A 19,561-nucleotide genomic window follows, 5' to 3' on the forward strand; every position below is an offset into this window, starting at 1 on the left:
GAACATGGTACTGTTCCCTGTAAAATGGCAACAGAATCCACGAGGTGACCTCACTTCCTGCAGCCTCGCCCTGCCCTCTGCCCCAGCCCAGACCAACGAGGAGGGGACAGCTGCCTGCCTGCACTGAGAAGGCCAGGGCTGCAAGGACACCAGTGTTGCCCTTGGTGGCTTCTCTCTGTTAGTGTTGCCGGGTCCTGAGGTCGAGGCTCAGGGTCCCCTTGTGGGACGTGTCACCGTGAGCCTATGGTGGGAGACCCGAGTGCATCCTTTAGACCTTCTGGGATCGGAGACTTGAACACCCCACCTCTGAATTTGCCGCTGGTGGAAACATCACCTGTCCCTTACGGTCCCTTATTGTCACGTGTTCACCATGTGACATCAAGCAGCTGTCCAGAGGCCCTGCTGGCCATCAGGGTGAGTCACCCACTGATGCCCTCCTTTCCTCTCTGCGAGCTGTGCAGTGAGGCCCCAGGGAGCAGCAGGGGCTGGCGCTGTCCTTGGTGCTGAAGTCGAGCCTGGGCGTCAGCCTGTTCCCCAAGGTCTGGCGGGAGGAGCCAGGCAGGGAAGACCCTGAGCCTTGTCAGGGGCTGCAGCGCCTGCCCACCCCCCTCCCCGGGCCTGCTGCTCACCCAGGCGTCCATCCTGGGACCTCGGGGGCTCAGAATGGGCGAAGGGTCCTGTCCAGTGTGCCGGCTGGACAGGCATCCTGGGGAAGCTGGCTCTGGGGAGAGGCTCCCCACAGCCCGTGGGTAGTGCGGGTGGGTGAAGGGCTCAGAGCCCTCCCCACCCCCCACACCCCTGAGAAGTTGGACTGAGGGAGACGCGGGGGTGGGAGACCCAGAGCAGTCCAAGCTGGTTTCCGAAGCTAGCTTTCCAGAGGGGCAGCTGCCGAGGTTGGGGTGGAAGAAGGGGCGCCGGGTGGCCCCACATTCCTCTGTGTGTGACCTGCCCCTAGCCTCATGAACTGGGTGACAGAGTCCAGCTCACTCAGCCAGGCCCCGGACACCGGCCTGCTGTGCACACCTTCCCAGGACACCCCCACCTCAGGGCTCCTGTGGGCTAGCACAGTCCGGGAGGGCACACCCTGGCCCCAACCCCGACTCAGCCCAGGCCTGCTAGCCCAGAAGGCCCCAGAGGGAATGCCGGATGGAGGGTGGCCTGCGTGGTCCCCAGCTCAGCCCACCTCCACACCCCTCCCAGGGCCACCCTTTTCCCCTCTTCTTCCCGCCCAGGCCCCCTCCACTGCCCTATCCTCTGTCCCCCCATCACCACCCACAACTCCCAGGCCCCGCCCCCTCCACTGACCCCTCCCCTGTCCCACCCGCCCCCACCACAGTCCTCGGTGGTGGCGCCGGAGGGAGGCACGTGTGCCCGCGCCGGTGCAAGGACGCGCGGCCACGCTTGGCCAGGCCATCTTTAGCCCGCGTTCGGCCCCTCAGTGCGCCCAGCCGGGTCCCCGCGCCAGCGCCGGCATCATGAGCGCGGGCTGGGAGCGCGGGGCGGCGGCCGCCAGAGTGGTGCCCCTGCCCTGTGCCTCGAAGGTGGAGCTGCGGGTGAGCTGCCGGCACCTGCTGGACCGAGACCCACTCACCAAATCCGACCCCAGCGTGGTGCTGCTGCTGCACTCGCAGGGCCGGTGGGTGCAGGTAGGGCCGGGCGGGGGCCGAGCAAGCAGGGACCGCGGTGGGCTCGCCAGGCTGGCCGGGCGCAGCGCGGCGCCCAGGAGCCGGGGCACGTGGGGGTGGGGTGGGGTTACCAGGTCCAGAGGGGGCGCCAGGAGCTGAGGGAGCCGGGCAGGGGCTGGACTGTCTCGGCAGCAGCGGACAGGGCTCCAGGAGGAAAGGGGTGCTGGAGTCGGGGTGCCCCCAGGGTTCTGCCAGATCTGGAGGGTGCAGGCAGGAGGTTTGGTTGAGGGGCGCAGAAGTGAGTGGCGCCCAGGAGTGAGCGGTATGGCTCGGGTGGGGACGCAGGGTTGGACTGAGGTCACTGGTCTCCCTCTGTGTCCGGGGCAAGCAGGATCTTCACCTCAGGTGTCAGGTCCCCCACATTCCAGGTAGAGGAACTGGCTGCAGAGCCCGGAGCCGGCAGCGGTGGCTCCAGAGCCGGGACTTGACCCGGAGATTCGGGATTCCCGCCGAGAGGGCTCCCCAGCCTGTCACCCGGCTCCGCGGACCTGGCTCTGGGTGGACGTTTTAGTCTCCACGGTGTGGGGGTCTCCCCCTGACATGCTCTGGTCCTGAGGGTGACTGCCCCATGGCCCAAGCCTTTCTCCTCCACCACCACCCCACCACCACAGCCCTCCCCTCTGTTTGGGCAGTGGGAGCTCTGGGCACTCCGTGCTGTGCAAACTGCTTTCTCAGTCACCATCTCACACAGAAAGGGCGAGAATGGAGGAGGTCAGCAGCGGAGGCCGCGGTGCCTTCAGTGAGGGGGACAGGAACCCTGGTGTTGGCCAGCAGAAATCTAGGTGAGGGCCTTGGAGGGGACATGTTGGGCTCTCTGCTGACAAGGGGCGTGAGCTCTGACCTTGCACAGTCTCCTGTCATCTTGGGGCCACCAACATCCTGGGGCTAAGGAACCAGATGGGTCCCACCCTCAGGTGTGCCCCTGTTGCCTGGCGTGAGCACTGCCAGGGCAGGTGCCTCCTTTGGGGTGCCAGAGTGTGTGGGGCCCTGGGAGTGGCACTGAAACCTGTCTGCCCAACTGGGGTTGTGCCCCAGGTGTCAGAGCCCAAGGTGGATGGTGGAGAGAGCAGGACCCGTCTGGAATCTGCCCCCCACCCCGAGTCTCCCTGCTGCCCAGCCAAGTGCTGGGGAGAGGTCTCTGCTTTGGGTGTGCTCCAGGGTCTGTCCCTGTCTCACACCTCACTCGGAGAGTGGAGCCGCAGCTCCCCACCATGGTGTGGGGGCAGAGCAGCCGAGGTGGGCATGAGATGAGGAGGCGCAGAGAAGCTCACTGTGTCCGGCAGGGGTCACCTCCACCCAGGGATGGAGGTGCGGGGATCCTGGAGAGAGACCTGTGGGGTAGGGTGCGGGTCAGTGGGGGTCTTCCCAGGGCGTGACCTGCCAGGCAGCCCCCAGGAGAAGGGAGCCTGAGGCTGGGCGGGCCCTGGGTTGGGCTGGGGGAAGCCCCTCCCCACGGGTCTGCTCTCTGTGCTGCAGGTGGACCGGACGGAGGTGGTGGGGAGCTGCCTGCACCCCACATTCTCCAAGGTCTTCACACTCGAATACTGCTTCGCGGAGGCACAGAGGCTGCGCTTCGAGGTCTACGACAGCCACGGTCCCAGTGGCCTCAGCTGCCAGGATGACGACTTCCTGGGGGGCGTGGAGTGCACCCTGGGGCAGGTGGGTGCCCTGTCCCCTCAGGAGGGGCAAGGGCGGGGGGTGCCTGGGCTGGTCCTGGGGCCTGGTGCAGTGCAGGCTCTGGGGCCTGGTGCAGTGCAGGCTCCCCTCTGGGGAGCATCCTGGCTCTGCTATTTCCATGGCTCCTTCTCTGTCACGGTCCCTTATTTGTCATTTTAAAAAACATGTCATTTTGAGCTTGGTAATATGTGCACGTGGCTCGACATTCGGAGTGGGCAAGGCCCGCCGGTTCGCACCCTCCACCCTGGGCCCCGTCTCCACACACCGGCCGAGACCGGAAGGCACATGAGGAAGGCACCTGTGATTTCTTCTCTGCGCAGTTTTAACGCGCGAACCCCACACGCTGCCCTGCAGCCCACTCCCTCCACTCCAGCTCCCGGGGTGCGTGGGAAGGCCCTGTCCCGCCCTCTGCACCACCAGTGCGACCAGAGCTCCGTGTCAGCTGCGCCCAGCGCGCCCCACATCTGACGCTCCCAGGAGCCAGGGGGGCACCGTTATGAGCTTCAGTCTAACGCGCATGCAGCTGGACGGGTGGAGGTCAACGTGTTCCTGAGCGTCCCCAGATCAGCCAGGATGCTGTCCTCACCCACAGGCCCCCCTGGGGGGGGGCAGCTAAGTGCTGACGCCTGTCAGTGCCACCGTCACTGTCGCCATGGAGATGGCTGAGGACACTCTGAGTCCTCCCAGGGAGGAAGTCACCAGCCCTCCAGCAGCCACGGTAGGGGAGGGGTTGCCATTCCTGAGAGTAGGAGCCCCCCCCCACCCCCCGTCTTCTGCAGCCTGTGCTAGAAACTCAGTGAATCGCACGGGATATTTATTCGCACTTGTGTCCGGTGTGTGTTGCACAGCACGAGGCTGCCTGGGCCACAGCTGGTGCAGGGCGCCCCCTTCTGTCGCCTGTGTCTCAGATGAGAGGACGGAGAGGAAGGACTCGGGCCTGAGAAAGGGTGGCAGAGCAAGGTGCCCCCGGGTATTAGCCCGTCCCCTGTCATGAGCATGGAGGAGGACAGCTCACACACAGACACACGCGGACACATGTGTGCACAAGCCCGCACACAGGCACACATGTGCTCGTGTGCCCACACAAAGACATGCACGCCTGGGCTTGAGTGCACGCACGTTTGTGCACACATGCCATGCACATGCAGACACAGGCGTGGGTGCAGTCCCGTGGACACACACGTCTGGACATCGACGCAGCCTCTAGACAGCAAACGAGAACCTCCTGCTCTGTGCTCACCCCGGTCCCCGCAGTCCGGGACCGGGCGTGGGGGTGGGGTGGGAGAGGCAGTGGTCTCAAACCCCAGTTCCGTGACCTTGGGCGAGTCCTTGACTGCTGCCTGAGCCTGTCCACCTGGGAAATGGGGGTGCTGGGAGCAGGGCAGCCTGGGCTGAGGACGCACTGAGTGTGACTGAACCGCGCCCACCCCAGAGCCACGGGCAGGAAGCGCTGGTGGCCACTCTCTGTTATCGGGCCAGCTGTCCCTGCTTCCTGACGAGAGAGCCCAGACGGCAAGCCCACAGATGGGAGAATCGGGGGGGGGGCATGCGGCCCCACGCCTTGCAGAGAGCGTTCCCACCCTGGGCCTGTTTTCTCTTCCAAACAGAGCGTTCCCGGGCGCTCAGGAGCTGCTAGCCAGGCAGCCCCTGACAGGGGGTGGGGTACATCCTGTCCCCCCACTGCACACAGCCCCCTTCACTGTGGCCTCCCCAGTCCTCCCCCAGAGACAGGAGCCCGTGTGGGGTGGGCCAGGTACGTGCTGGTACCCATCAGTGTGCCGTCACCATGGCGATAGCTGTGGACANCTCTTCCGCACAGAGCGTTCCCGGGCACTCAGGAGCTGCTAGCCAGGCAGCCCCTGACAGGGGGTGGGGTACATCCTGTCCCCCCACTGCACACAGCCCCCTTCACTGTGGCCTCCCCAGTCCTCCCCCAGAGACAGGAGCCCGTGTGGGGTGGGCCAGGTACGTGCTGGTACCCATCAGTGTGCCGTCACCATGGCGATAGCTGTGGACACTCTGAGTCCCCCCGAGAGGAAGTCTGGGGCCCTCTAGCAGCCGTGGTGGGGGAGGGGTCGTCATGCATCACAGGAGGTCCCCAGCTGCCTGAGCACCACCCTCTGGTGAGCAGGTGCCCCTGGCTGCAGACAGCATCCCTGCATCACCTCACTGGCCCCATTCAGGGCCTGGAACCTAACAAGGAGGTGGCCAGGCAGAGGGATGAGACCCCAGAACAGGAGGGGGGAGCTGGGCTGTGTTCCCCCATCCGGCTCCTGCCCCTGCACCCCCACCACCAGCCCGGGGCCACCCTTGGGGCCTGGTCTGCGGACGCCTGACACAGGACCAGTGCTCGCCCTGGTGTGGCCCTGGGCAGTCTCTCTCATGCCTCCTCTCTGAGCCTCCGTTCCCTCCTCTGACACACGGATGATGGGGGTCCATGTGGTGGTGAAGTGACAGTGTCAGGCCAAGCAAGAAGGGCGACAGCTGGCCAAGTGTCCCAGGGGAGGGCCGTGAGCTGGTGACTGCCAGGCCCTGAGGGCACAGGGTCCTGCGTAGCTGGTTTGGAGGAGCCAGGCTACCAGGCTGAGGAGACAGGGAGACAGGGTCCCTGGAGGGCAGGAGCTGACCTTTTCGGGACCTTCCTGACCTCCAGATTGTGGCCCAGAAAAAGATGACCTGTGCGCTGCTGCTGAGGTCTGGCAGGAATGCGGGCAAGTCCACCATCACGGTGAGCCCCCCCGCAGACCTGCGCCCTGGTCTTGCTGCAGCTCTGAGGATCCTCCCCATACTGCCGACGAGGGAGGTCCCAGGGGGTTCGGGCGCCCCCCTCCAGCCTCCACGGGGCTGCCCTTGGGTGTGGGCAGGTCGGGGAGCCCCGTCTGCAGAGCCAGACCTGCGGCTCTGCCCCACCCAGGTCACGGCTGAGGACATCTCCACCAACAGCGGGTTTGTCGAGCTCTCCTTCCGGGCCCAGAACCTGGATGACAAGGTGAGTGTGGGGCTCCCCCCCCACCAGGCAGGGCCTGCGGTGGGGAAGGGAAGCCCCAGCCCAGCTTGGCCCCTGCTTCAGGGCTCCGGCCTCAGGGAAAGCAGGGCTGTCCCTGAAGAGCCAAGTGGAGGGCTCCGTGGAGGCCACGTCAGGGTGCATTTCTGTCACTGCTATGAGCCCTGCCTGCCCATCGGGCGTGGGGTGGGGGAGAGGCTGAGGGGCAGCGGGTGGCAACGGGGCCCAAGTTACAGCAGGCGGCTCTCAGGAGGGGCTGCGGCCTCCCTGGCTCTCTGAGCCGACAGAGGCCCCAGGGGTGAAGGGTCAGCGGGATCGGCGGAGCAGGGCCGCACCCCCTGCTGCTCCCACAGGACGTCTTCAGCAAGTCGGACCCCTTCCTGGAGCTGTACCGGGTCAACGAGGACCAGAGCCGGCAGCTGGTGCACAGGACGGAGGTGAGCGTTGCTGCCTGGCCCCGCGGTGCTGCAGAACTCGGAAGGACGGCTGGCCCCGTCACCGCCGTGGCCCCGGCTGTCGGGGAGCCACGTGCACACCCACCCTCCCCTGTGAACAGGCAGCCGGGGGCGGGTGTGGAGCGACGCCGTGAGAATTCCGTGTGGTCCCCACCTGCGGGTGCCGTGCTGCAGACAGCTACCCCGGGGCACTTCCTGTTGAGATACATTAGTGTCAGTGCCGAGAAAAGAGCCTGTGTCAGGAAGAGGCGTCTCCCCACCCCCCACCCCCCCACCCCCGCCCACAGGTGGTGAAGGACAACCTGAGCCCTGAGTGGGAGCCCTTCAAGGTGTCGCTGAGCTCCCTGTGCAGTGGTGACGAGACTCGGCCTCTGAAGGTGGGGACCCAGCCAGCCGGCAGGCAGGGGTGGGGACCCCAGGTGAGGGGGCCTCTGGGGGCCGGTGGCTGAGCAGGCTGGCTCCGCAGGGCCTGGTTTGGGACCACGACGCCCGCGGAAAGCACGACTTCATCGGGGAGTTCACCACCACCTTCTCGGAGATGCAGCGGGCCTTCAGCGGGGGCCAGGTGAGCCGGCCCTTCCTGGTCCCTGAGGCTCTGGACACCGGGCCCTGACTCAGCTTCGAGGGGGCCGCTGTGGGCAGCAGCAACAGGGTCGGGAGACATGCGCCGCCGGCTGCCTGTTAGGCCTCCCCAGGCCCCCTGGGTGGGGGGCGCTGGTGCTGACGCTCCACGTGGGGCGCTCTGCCCACCCCTGTCCCCCAGGCCCAGTGGGAATGTGTGAACGCCAAGTACAAGCAGAGGAAGCGGCATTATGAGAACTCCGGGGTGGTCATCCTGGCAGAGCTGAAGGTACTAACTGCCTCTGCCCGAAGCCAAAAGTGACCCCACCCCCGAGTTCCCCCAGAGGGACTCCCGGGGACCTTGTCCCTGATGCCTGGTGCTCCTCAGTATTCAGGGAGTTCATGGGTGGGGCTGAGGGGAGGGGGACACAGAGGAGTGGGGGTGCTGGGCGCTCAGGCAGCCAGGGGCCCCAGGAGGGAGGGTCCACCGCTGCCCGCACCTGCTGGCCTCTGCCCACCCCTGCCTCAGTCCCCCGGGCCGGGGCAAGGAGTCCGGGGCAGGCCCTGCTGACCCCACGGCCTGGCAGTCCTCCAGGGCCTACTCCTTCCTGGACTACATCATGGGTGGCTGCCAGATTCACTTCACGGTGAGTCCACAGGCGCCCCCGCCGGCCAGGCCAGCACCCGCTCCCCACCCTGGGCCTGGCTCCGCATGGGTGTGGCATCCGTCGTGGTCCCGGAGGTGGAAACAGACATGGGGACAGGGGGGCCCTTCTGCTGGGCCTGGAGGCCCCTCCCCACCCACTAGGTTCTCCCTGTGCCTTTTCCTGGGGTCCTGTTCTGTTCAGGGGGGGCCAGACATGCTCGGGAGGGACGTAGCCAGGACTGGCCCTCCACAAAAACACAGTGACAGGGAAAAGACGTGAGGAAAGATACCGTGAGTGCGGACTCTCAGGGGCCACACAAGGGGCAGCCCTGGCAGGTGGCCCTGGTGCAGCTGGACAGAGAGCCCAGGGTTCCTTCTGCTCCATTCCTCCGTGTCACCGAGTGACCCGGACTCACCTGAGGGGTGTGGCCGAGTGGGTGCAGGGCTGGCCCTTCAGGAAGGGTGGCAGGGATGGTAATGGCCCACGGGCTCAGCGAGCCATTCTGGGAGCAGGAGGCACCGACAGGTGTCCCCATGGGGTTCCTCGCAGACCTCGGGAACCACTCTGACAGCCCCCTTGCTGAGGGGCCGCAGTTTCCCTCACCCATCAAGTGGGGGTGCAGGAGCCCCCAGGCCAGGCGGGAGAGGGGCTCCGACATCATCACGGGGCCTCCGCAGGTGGCCATCGACTTCACGGCCTCCAACGGCGACCCGAGGAACAGCTGCTCCCTCCACTACATCCACCCCTTCCAGCCCAACGAGTACCTGCAGGCCCTGCTGGCCGTGGGCGAGGTCTGCCAGGACTATGACAGGTGCCCCACCGTCTCTCCCCCACAGGCCAGCTCCGCACTGCCAGGCCGGGCAGCCCTGCATGGCTGACCCCGAGGGCAGGTGCCGCTCCCTGGTGGGAGTGGGGTCAGAGTCTGTGTGTCCACAGGAAACTGGCCCTCACCTCAGGGCACTGCTCACACTTCACACACCCCTGGGGGGGCCTGTGTCCCACTTTACAGAGCAGCAAACTGAGGCATGGACAGTGAGCCTGCTGTTGGGGAGGGGCTTTTGGGCCTCCAGGGTCACGTGGGCAGGAAGCCGACCTTCACGGGGATCGGGTTGCCCCCAGCAGGTGCCCAGGCCTGGAGTGGAGGTGGGAGTGTGGCCTCTGAGCGGGTGGCTCTGTCCCCACCCGCCTGCACCAGGCTCCTCACCTCACTGTGGCCTGGCTCCCCTGTGGCACAGAGCTCTGTGAGCGCCACCCAAACCACCCACACCCTGCCCTGCGCCCGGGAATCGGGGACCCTGTGTGACAGGGCCACCTCTCTTCCAGCGACAAGAAGTTCTCGGCTTTGGGGTTCGGAGCCCGGATTCCTCCCAAGTTTGAGGTAGGACCGCCTGAGGGTTGTCTCCCTCTGCGCCCCGCCCGAGACCCTGCCTCTCCCCAGAGCCGCTGCCCCGTGGGGTGGGCGCAGGGGGCCTGGCCTGCCAGAGGGGCCGGCCTTTGCCCCTGGAGACAAAGAGAAGGGGACGGTCTTCTGGAACCCCACTCACAGATGGCAGTCCCACTGGCTTAGGCAGAAAACTGCGCCGGCGGGCAGCTCAGGGCTCGGTCCGCTGCACTGGGGGCTGGACAGGTGCCCAGGACTAGTCTGTCTGCCATCTGTCCTGGTGACTCCCTTCCAGGGAGGTGAGCAGGCTGGCAGGCCCCTTTGTGCCCCCAGGTGTCCCACGACTTTGCCATCAACTTCGACCCTGAGGATGACCGGTGCGAAGGTAGGAGCCCCAGGGAGGCCAGGGGAGGGGCTGGCGCTGCCTGGCTCACTGCCTCCCCCTGCAGGCATCCAGGGAGTGGTGCAGGCCTACCAGCGCTGCCTGCCCAGGGTCCAGCTCTACGGCCCCACCAACGTGGCTCCCGTCATCTCCAAGGTGGCCGGCGTGGCCGCAGCCGAGGAGCGCACCGGCGAGGCCTCGGTAGATACCCCAGACCCTGTCCCTTAGGTCTCAGGGTCTCTCCAGGGTGTGGGGAGCCCCTCCCCACGCAGGACCCGCAGACCCCTCTTCCTCTGGCCCCAGCGCCCCGTCTGTAAGGGGCCACCCTAGGCAGGGTGGAGAGGTGACTTGGGCACAGCTCAGACTTACTCCAGAAAAACTGGAAACCCCAGCCAAGGGGTGTCGGTGGTCCCGCCTGGGGTGTCTGGGGAGAAGGCTGCTCGTGGACTTGGGAGCTTGGCAGAAGGGGGTGCAGGGACGCAGCTGCCCTGAAGGGTCCGCACAGGGCCACCACTGTGCCCCTGTGTCCCCAGCAATACTTCATCCTGCTGATCCTGACGGACGGCGTGGTGACCGACATGGCGGACACGCGGGAGGCCATTGTGCGTGCCTCCCGCCTGCCCATGTCCGTCATCATCGTGGGCGTGGGCAATGCGGACTTCACGGACATGCAGGTCCTGGTCGGGGACGCCGGCATCCTGTGCTCCCCACGGGGTGAGCCCGCCCTCCGGGACATCGTCCAGTTCGTGCCTTTCCGGGAACTCAAGAGCGTAAGTGCTGGGGGCCAGAGCGGGGTCAGAGCCCGGCCCCGAGGTGTCCCTGTCCCGGCAACTGCGGCAGGTCCACCCTGGGCAACCCACTGGGAATCACAGGGCCCAAGCCACCCGCCCCTCCCTGCAGAGGTGGCCGGGGGAGCCAGGGAAGGCCACCAAGTAAGCAGGCTGCCCCACTCCGCAGGCATCTCCGGCAGCGCTGGCCAAGTGCGTGCTGGCCGAGGTGCCCCGGCAGGTGGTGGAGTATTACAGCCAGAGGGGGCTACCACCTCGAGGCCTCGGCACCCATACCCAGGACAGTGGGCCAGGCCCCATACCCTGAGCACCCCACAGAGGAGGGCGCCAGCTACTTCCTGTCTCCAGCACCCCTGTGGTCCCTTAAATCCATCCTGACCTTCCAGGGTCCCCCTGTCCCCCAGCCCGGGCCCACCCCTCATTCTCAGGGGCCCCAAGGCTAGAGGATGAACCAATCTAGGCCTCAGGAAACCCAGAAGCAGGAGATGAAGGTATGGGGGCTGGCGGGAGAAGCAGGGGTCCTGCTTGGCATCTGACTCCATGGGGAGGGGCCAGCAGGTGGCACCCATCACCGAAAAACCCAGAGCCCCAGGGGCCCACCCCCCCCCCCAGCCTCCACAGTCAGATTGCTCCTCCCTCCTCCCTGCTCTGTGTCCTGCCCTCACCCTGTTGTGGGGTGTGCAGCTGGGGCTCGGGTGCAATAAAGAGTCATCATTTCCTGAGCAGTTTGTGCATTCACTGCCCATCCCCTCCCGCCCCCTGCAGCGAGGATGACCCAGCACCAGAGGGCCCCGGGGGCTAAGGATCTGCCCCTCCCAGCTCCACCCCAGACAGGGACTCTTCCGGCCTTTGGCCTGCTTCTCAGGGTTCTTCCTGGACTGGACGGAAGGCCTCCCAAAACATAAGGGTATCAGGAGGGCCGGACCCCAGTGGAGGGGCCCTGCTTCTGAGTGACCCCGCCAGGCTCAGGTGGGGAGGGCCTGCCGCACAGGACCTCCTGTGGCCTCTGCCCCCACCCGGCCTGATGAGGACCTACTACTCACTGCAGGTTACAGGCTCTGTCCAGGACAGGCTCCACCCGCCAGGGCCTCCCAGCCCTGTGGGGGTGGGACTCCAACTGAGATTCCCCCTGAGATATCTTGTCTGGGAGAAACAAGCTGTCCTGTCCCTGAATCCAGGGCCACCATCCACCCCTCCATCCATCCATCTGACCTTCTGTCCATCGATCTACTCCTGAATCCTATTTTTAGCTCCTGATTCATCTGTTAAGCAGGAGTAATGGGTATCACCATGGTAACCTGGCCATGATGCATCTGGAAGGGCCAATGCTGGCCTCTTTGGCAGTGGAGCGGTCAACTGAGAAGCAGCCCCACCCCACACATCTGGGCAGCAGCTGGGGGCAGGGTGGGGGATGGGGCTGTGGGTCCCGAGGTCGGGGGGCAAGTGTCAGCCTCCTCCTGACCTGGCTGCTGAGGCCACATGACGGGACAGCAGTTTCCGTGGCTGGGAACCCCAGGCAGGCCCTGCGTTCCACTGGGGGACAGAACCACGAGGTGGGTCCAGTGAGCTCTGGGGGTGGGGAGCAGAAGGCACAGAGGGGTCAGCTGAGAAGAGGGGTGATTCCTTGCTCAACAGGAGGCACCAGGGCCCAGGGAGCAGCCCTTGGCCAGCAGGGGGCCCGATGAGCTGGGGGTGGAAGGGGGGACCCCCACCAAGTCCTGGGCCACTCTCCCAGGAAGCCATGGGGTGAGTGTGCCTTCTCCTGGAATCTGGGCAGACCAGGTCCTATGTCACTTCCCAGGCTTGGTCACGAAACACCATGCCACAGACTGCTCCTTGTGGGGGTGTGCGAGGGGGCACTGGGTCTGGCAAAAAACGCCGAGGGGCAAAGCGGGGCTCCTCTCCAGCTCTGCAGAGGTTGTGCCAAATCTCTACTTCTCTGTCTGTGAACCTGCCCCACTCTGCAAGTGAGCAGGGACTCGGGGTCAGCGCCGCACCCACCCCCAGCCCCAGGGGCTGCCCTGCTTGCTGTCCTCGGTCAGGCGTGGGTGGCACAGCAGCCGCTGGGAATTGCGGCTGTTCTTTCTTCTGCTGTAGAGAGGAAGCGCAGTAGGAAACTGTGACTAAGTGCTGGTAATTGGTGCGGGGGTGCGCGGCTGCCAGACGCAGAGCCTGGCGCAGGGCCGTGAGCACAGGCCGTCCTCGGCCTGCCACCCCCACCCCTGCGTGGTATCACCCTGAGTGACGGCAGCGGGACCCTGGCCCGGCGTGGACCCTCGTCCCTGTTAGCACGTTCAGCAGCCGCCAAGCCCCTGCGTGGAAGTTTTCCCCTCGGGGTGCTTGCCAGGCGTGTCTCGAACCTCACCTCACGGCAGTGCTTATGCACAGCAGCCCCGCCGGGTCCCCTTTGTGAGCCGCGCTTCCCAGAGGGCGGCGGGGCTCTAGCGGGTTCCAGGCACTCCAGGCCCAGAGCCAGCAGGCCCTGGACATGCACGTGTGCACACTCATGTGTGCACATGTGCATCACAGGTGTGTGTGTTTGTGTGCGCGTGCTGTGCGTGCGAGTGTGCACACGTGTTATGCACACGTGCTTGTGCATGAGTGTATGCTCGAGTGCTTTATGTGTGTGTGGGTGTGAGAGTATGTGCAGTCAGGGAGCCTGGTGGGTGGGGGGTCTTTGTCCTCAGCTGCTTTACTGAAGCCTGTCCTGACCCACCAGCCACCCCAGGGCGGCCCACCCACTCTGCAGTGGCTGGGAGCCGGCCAGGCCAGGCTGTGTGGGCCAAAGGCCCTGGTGTCCTTCTGGGACGCACACTTCCTGGAGCCACTCAGTGCCAAGTTCGCTGACAGCATGAGACGCAGATGCTTGACCAGCAAAACCTTCCCTGCCCTGGGGGGAGCCAGTCTTGGGGGCTGGGCTCAGGGTACCTGCAGGCAGGTAGGCGGACAGGTCTGCCTGCCTTCCTCTGGGCCTACAGGGCTGGGGGCCCGTGGCTGGAAGGATACAGGAGCACAATGTCTGCTGAGCGCCCGGGTCAGACCAGCCGGCGGCCACGGCCAGGGTGAGCGCTCCGGCCTGGAGCAAAGGGCAGAGCCTCTGAGGGCCGCCCCAGTAGGTCAGTACTCAGTTTAGTAAGTCCCCGTTTTAAGTGGGAGGAAATGTGGGGCTAGACCCTCTTCCAAGGCGCCTTACCTGGGGTCTCCCGTGTGAGCTGACTCCTGCCCCAGCCTCAGCTCACCTTCAAGAGCTGGGGAGTTCTCCTCTAAACGTGGGGCACCATGGTGGGTGGGTGTGGTCCAGACTGCAGTCCAGAGCCCCGCCCCTCTGCTCAGCTGGTGGGAGGGGCAGAGGGCAGCTCCCAGGCACTGGAGGGTCCCAGCAGAGCAGCAGAGACCACCACCCGGGTGGCAGGGATGGGCATGGATGCCTGGACCTCCAGCACATGCTCTGGACAGCTGCCCACAGACCTGGCCCAACCCAAGGGTGAGCCTGCCTTGCCCAGGCCCCGCACACAGGTGCAGGCAGGCGGGCGGGCACCAGGCAGGGTGGCAGCGGGAGCTGGAGGGTTTTTGAGGACAGCACGAAAACCACAGAGCCCTGGAGACCATCCCTGAGGCCTGGAGATGCGGGCATGGAGGGCTCCACCGGCCTGTCTTCGAGGATGCGTGAACACTCACACCTGGAGGAACTGCGGCCTCACTCCCCACAGCCCGCCCCGCGCCCCTGGCTGGGCTCCTCCCGTGCAGGGTGGCTCGTCGGCTCCCACCCCCAGGTCCCCTTTGGTGCTCAGCTGTAAAATAGGAAGAACAGTGCTGCCCAAGCCCGTTTTCTCGCTGTTCCCCCCCACCTCCCCTGCTCTTCTCCATCGGTTACTTAAGCTGACGGAGGGGGCCTTGCTGGTTGTTTGCTCCTCCCATTTTCCCCAGTCCTGGCTTGGAAGTTTCACGCTTCTCTAGCTGCGTGTTTCCGAGTTGGGAGTTTATCCGCGTCTTCTCTCCGCCCTGACCCCAGGAACGTGCTGAGTCCAGTCACCCCTCTCCAGTCTGCCAGGAACCCTAGTTGTCCTGCGGGTGTGATCGATATTCTTTAATGCAGGTGATCTGTGTTTCATTTACCTTGACGCTATTTCTCTGCTCAGCACCCTGTTTGCCCCTGTCTCCCCCACCCAGGCCGCCTGAGCCCCTGCACCCCAGGAAAGGGAGGTAGCTGAAGAACCACATGCTGACCTTGTAGGTCACTCCAGTCGGCTGGCCACCAGGGGGCGCTGCTCCTAATGCCCGCTTGCTCAGAAACGGGGGCTGCCACTCCCAGGGCACCCCCACACCCTGGACCAGCACCTCAGGCTGGCCTCCAGGAAGAGGGGACCATCCCTTGGTTCTGCAAAGTATTCTCCTTACACCCTGACCCCGGACCGCCTTGGCAGAGGGAAGTTAAATGCCACCTGTCCCCACAGTGGCTCGGGGAAGCCAGGGCCCTCTCCTGCAAGGCCACAAGCCCACCAGAACCCCAGGTGGGCCCCACGGCCCCGTCCTGTGCCCACACCCACCCACCACCCCCAGCACCCTTCCACCAGCAGGCAGAGACACTCCCACGGCAAGGGGGCGGCACATGGAGTCCTGCTCGGAGGGCACCCGGCAGCTGCCTGTTCGCCAACCTGGGCGGTGCATGTGGGGGCCGAACCGACTTCTCCTTCAAACAACTGTTTGCAAGGCTGACAGGGACAAACCTGTGGGCTCCCAGACTGAAAATTAGACACATTATTTCTTTTTTTAAAGATTTTATTTAATTTATTTCTAGAGAGAGAGGAAGGGAAGGAGAGAGGGAGAGAAACATCAGTGTGTGGTTGCCTCTCATGCGTCCCCTCCTGGGGACCCGGCCTGCAACCCCGGCACGTGCCCTGACTGGGAATCGCACCACTGACCTTCAGGTCAGCAGGCCGGGGTTCAGTCCACTGAGCCACACCAGCCAGGGCAGAAAATTAGATACGTTCTTTAGCATCGGGAGGCCCTCCCCCTCCCCCCTCCTGTCACTGTGCCCATCCGCCTCACAAGAACCGCTCGCTTGGTCTCCCCATGGGAACACTGTGGGGTTTTGCTTGAATTGGTGCTTCTGGGACAGCTATTCTTTTTGATCTGAAATAAATGCTCATTGCCTCTCAGTTGCGCTTTTTGTTTTTAAATAAAATTAAAAAGTTAACACCACATTCACATTCATGTCCAGGGACTGGGATGGGCCAAGGCGGGGATATTGGTGGCTGGTGGGGGCTGGGCAGGGGCGTTGGCAGCTGCCTTCAGGCCAGGACAGGAGGGCATGTGCTGCCAAGAAGACTGTTGGGGCTCAGGGGAGCCCCGAAGCTGGAGCCGGTGCCTGAAGCCACCCATCGAGTCCTGTCCTGGAGGCCGGGCTGCAGGCTGTGACAGAGTGGTAGACACAGCACCCCGCCCACCCAGGCACCACAGAGGGAGTGAGGCCCGTGTGGGGTGGTCGGCAGTGGGCACCCCACCCAGCCATGGTCTTTCACTTGTGTTGGGGTGTGCCCTGCGGGAACAAGTTGTGAGGTGACCTGGACGGAGCTTGTGTGTTGGTGAGGAAGCCCGGGATGGAGCAGAGTCTGGTCCCCGAAGGTAAGGGGAGGGGCCCTGATCAGGGGCCTGCACCAGCCAGCCCGACCCATGGGGAGACGCCATGTGGGTGCCCTTCGCTGGAGGAGAGTGACCAGGGACCCCCAGCTGCTCTTGTCCCCAAGGCTCCCCACACCGGCAATGCTTTTCTCCAGGCCCCTGCCCAGCCCCCAAGCCCGCTTCTCCCCTCCGTGGGCATCGAGCCTGGGAAGACCGGAACAAACACTGCCTGGGATGGTTGACCCTTGGAAGTGACTGCCCGAGATGTGGCTGCCGGCCCAGTCACCCGGAGCACAGGCAGGGGCCTGACGGGGACAAGGGCCAGTCAGCCCATCCTGATGGGCTCCGCAGTGACCCAGCCCCTGTTTGAATGTACGGCTGGTTAATAAATTGCCCAGGTCTCACATGTACAATTCTGCAGTACAAAGGCCATCGTCACCTGGAGTCCAGACTTCTTCCGGCACCACTTACCCCCTCACTCTCTTCTCCCTCCCCCACCCCCTCCCCCCTCACAGCTGTCCATTCTCCGCATCTAGGTCTCTGTTTCTACTTTGTTTATTTTGTTCATTCGATTCCACATACGAGAGAGATCACAGGGTACTTGTCTTTCTCTGACTGGCTTATTTCAACATGATTGCTTTTACTAACATATTTCAGCCACATACCAAACACAAAACACGGCTTTGAGTTTCCAGATTCTGCGGCTTCTGTCCTGGGAATGGAGCCTCTGGTTTACCGAGGCGGCCACCAGTCCCAGCACTTGGGGCAGAGGAGACCCAGACACAAGAGTCCGACAGCTGCCCCGGAACTTGGGCAGACAGCTGCCCTGTGGGAAGTCCCGACTCCCTCACGTGCTAAGTGCACGCAAAGCCAGCAGAGTGCCGGGACCGATGCTCAGTCACAGAGCAGAGCCTCGTTCTCTGCATGAGAGCCCCTCCTCGAGGCCACACGGACACAGCCAAGCCACAGTCGCCTGGACGTCCGGTGAGGGAGCCTGATGGAATCCATTCTCCCTATAAAAGAAATGTCACTTTTCCCCCTCTTAAGAAACTGGGCCAAAATTATAAATGTTTCAAGGTTTCTGCTGACTGTGGCGTTTGCCAGTGTAACCGTCTAGAAAAACGAGACCTTGCCCAAGGGCCGTTATGAACCAGGGAACACAGCTCACGGCTTCCTTTCTTCCCGTAACCCCTGCTTTGTGCCAAACACGGCCACAAATGCGTTTGGGGTTAGAGTGACTTCCCCCTTCCGGACCCTTCCAGCCCCGCTCACGGCCCTGGTCTCTGACCCAGGCACCGCCAGCAAGCCCACGCTGAGTTCGCCAGGGCCACACTCTTCACCCCGCTGTGCTCGTTTCACTGATTAAAATCCACCCGCACTTGAACTCCGTCTGCATGTTTGTCTCTGAGATGAGCTGGCAGCAGCAGGCAGGAAATGCGGGCAACAGCCTGCTCTGGAATGAGCCTCCCACTGTGACACTTGAAGAGAAAGGGGGGCCCAGCCCCTCCGCAGGGGGAGCTGGGCCTGCTCCTGCCTCGGCCACTCGCAGGGGTCCCTCCTGGGCCTAGAAATACCCTGGGGTCCCAGCTGGGACATGCTGCGGTCCAGCCGCAGCCCATCTAAGGGTCCTCAGGTGAGAGTAGGTGTCGGCGCTGGGTAACAGGCAACTACACAGCTCAAAGGCAGGTGAAGCACTGTTCCGTTTATTGCAAGTACAAGCTGATTTTTTATATTTTCATTTTTGGCATAGATTAACATTTATAGGTGTACAGTATGATCAGTTAAGCAGAAAAAATCAATACAAAGGTAACCAGGAAAATACGAAAGTTCCCATAGTTTCAGTTATGTTAAACAAAAGTTATTTTGACCAGGAAAACTATTAATCAGACAATTTGAAATAGTTCTATGTATACAGTTTAAATGTCTTATTGTTTATTAAAGTTCTCAGAAATCGTCATGGGCAACAGGTACGCTTAGACCGAGCAGAGGTTAGGAAATTCATTATAAGCCTTTGTAATATCTAACTTAGCTATCTATCTTGCTGTCTAAAATGTTTTTTGTATACTGAGGACTCTGACTCCTTGGTAGTTGTTTCTAAGTGCTTAGTTTGTAATAGCTAACTAGCTTCTTCTGTTTTTATGCCTGTCTAATTCTAATTGATATATATTCCTATTCAAGGTAAAGGAGGGGCTGTTACTCTAACAAGTCTTGGACAATCAGGGGCTATTTTCTAAAAGGGTTTTTGCTATTCTATGAGGCAGTTCTGTGGGAATACATATTTTTCCCTGAACTGTTCTTTCTTGGGTGGCTATCACAGGAACAAATAAGTAAAGTACGATGCCTTAATTCAGCCAGGGTGATATTGCTTAGGACTTGAGCCAACTGTTGTTTTTTCTCTGAGAGTGGTCATTAATTCTAGGAGATTCCAAATTATCAGAAGTGTAAAGGTTAGAATACTAAGAAACAGTAAGAATAAAAGCAACACCATATATCCACTAATGCCATGTCCGTCCTGCTGAAAAACGCTTCTGTGAAGCCGTCATCTCCAAGTCGTGACTGTGTCAACCAACATGGTTAGAAAATGCTTCTGTGAAGCCTTTGTCCCCAAGCCGTGACTGTGTCAGCCTACCTGGTTAGCATTGGACGTGGCAGGGACAGCCCACAGCCACACTGCCTGCTCAGCGGACTCACATCCTCATACACCTTCAGAGACAGAGAGGCCGGCCGCAGAGCGTCCATCCGTCTGTCCTCAGGCCCCACAAGAGCTGAGCTGGGGACGAGTTTCCAGAGACGAAGGCCAGATCTGAGAGCAGCATCCTGAGAACAAAAGGCAAACAGTCAAACAATCAAGATGTTCCCCCAAAACAGCAGGGGAAGGGGAGGCCCCACCCCATCCCACCCCACCCTACAGTCACCCTGAACCCTCCTTGACCCCTGGGCACCCACCCCTGCTCGGGGCTGCAGCCTGAGGGTGCCTCTGAGAGCCCAGCTCTGAGCCCTGCCCCTCATGCTTCCCCCAGAAGCCTCCCCTGATGCCCGTCCACTCCTCCGTCCCAGCTCACGGGATGCTCTCAGAGATGCACCCTCCTGGGGTCTCAGGGGGTGGAGGGCAAGAGCGCAGGACTCCCCACACGCTGCAGGTCACCTACAGCAGATGGAAGTCTGGCACCCGAGGGTCCAGGGACCTCCTCCAGGTGAGGGGTGCCCTCACCAAGGATGGACTCTGGGGGCCCTGGAGCCCGATGCCCACGCAGATCTGTGCAGAGGTGTCTGTGAACGGCTCCCCTTTCCACCTGGCAGCCCCGTCCCCAGCTTGGCTCCTCAGAGTCTGGACGCCTCCGTCACCTGGCTGCAGCAGC

General features: G+C 63.1%; 1 protein-coding gene across 1 annotated transcript; it reads left to right on the top strand.

Moving 5' to 3' along the window:
• The first annotated feature begins 1,377 nt into the window (after positions 1 to 1,377).
• Positions 1,378 to 11,293, top strand: CPNE7 (copine 7). Its single transcript, XM_037066468.1, has 15 exons — positions 1,378 to 1,646; positions 3,162 to 3,344; positions 6,016 to 6,090; positions 6,277 to 6,351; positions 6,720 to 6,803; positions 7,109 to 7,198; positions 7,288 to 7,386; positions 7,585 to 7,671; positions 7,970 to 8,029; positions 8,707 to 8,840; positions 9,353 to 9,407; positions 9,744 to 9,795; positions 9,860 to 9,993; positions 10,326 to 10,562; positions 10,750 to 11,293. The coding sequence occupies exons 1-15, from the start codon at positions 1,476 to 1,478 to the stop codon at positions 10,885 to 10,887; spliced, it is 1,674 nt and encodes a 557-aa protein (XP_036922363.1). The 5' UTR covers positions 1,378 to 1,475; the 3' UTR covers positions 10,888 to 11,293.
• Positions 11,294 to 19,561: the final 8,268 nt, after the last annotated feature.

The sequence above is a fragment of the Sturnira hondurensis genome, unplaced genomic scaffold (genome assembly GCF_014824575.4).
Source record: "Sturnira hondurensis isolate 20B ecotype Veracruz unplaced genomic scaffold, ASM1482457v3 Scaffold0016617, whole genome shotgun sequence".
NCBI classification, from domain to species: domain Eukaryota; kingdom Metazoa; phylum Chordata; class Mammalia; order Chiroptera; family Phyllostomidae; genus Sturnira; species Sturnira hondurensis.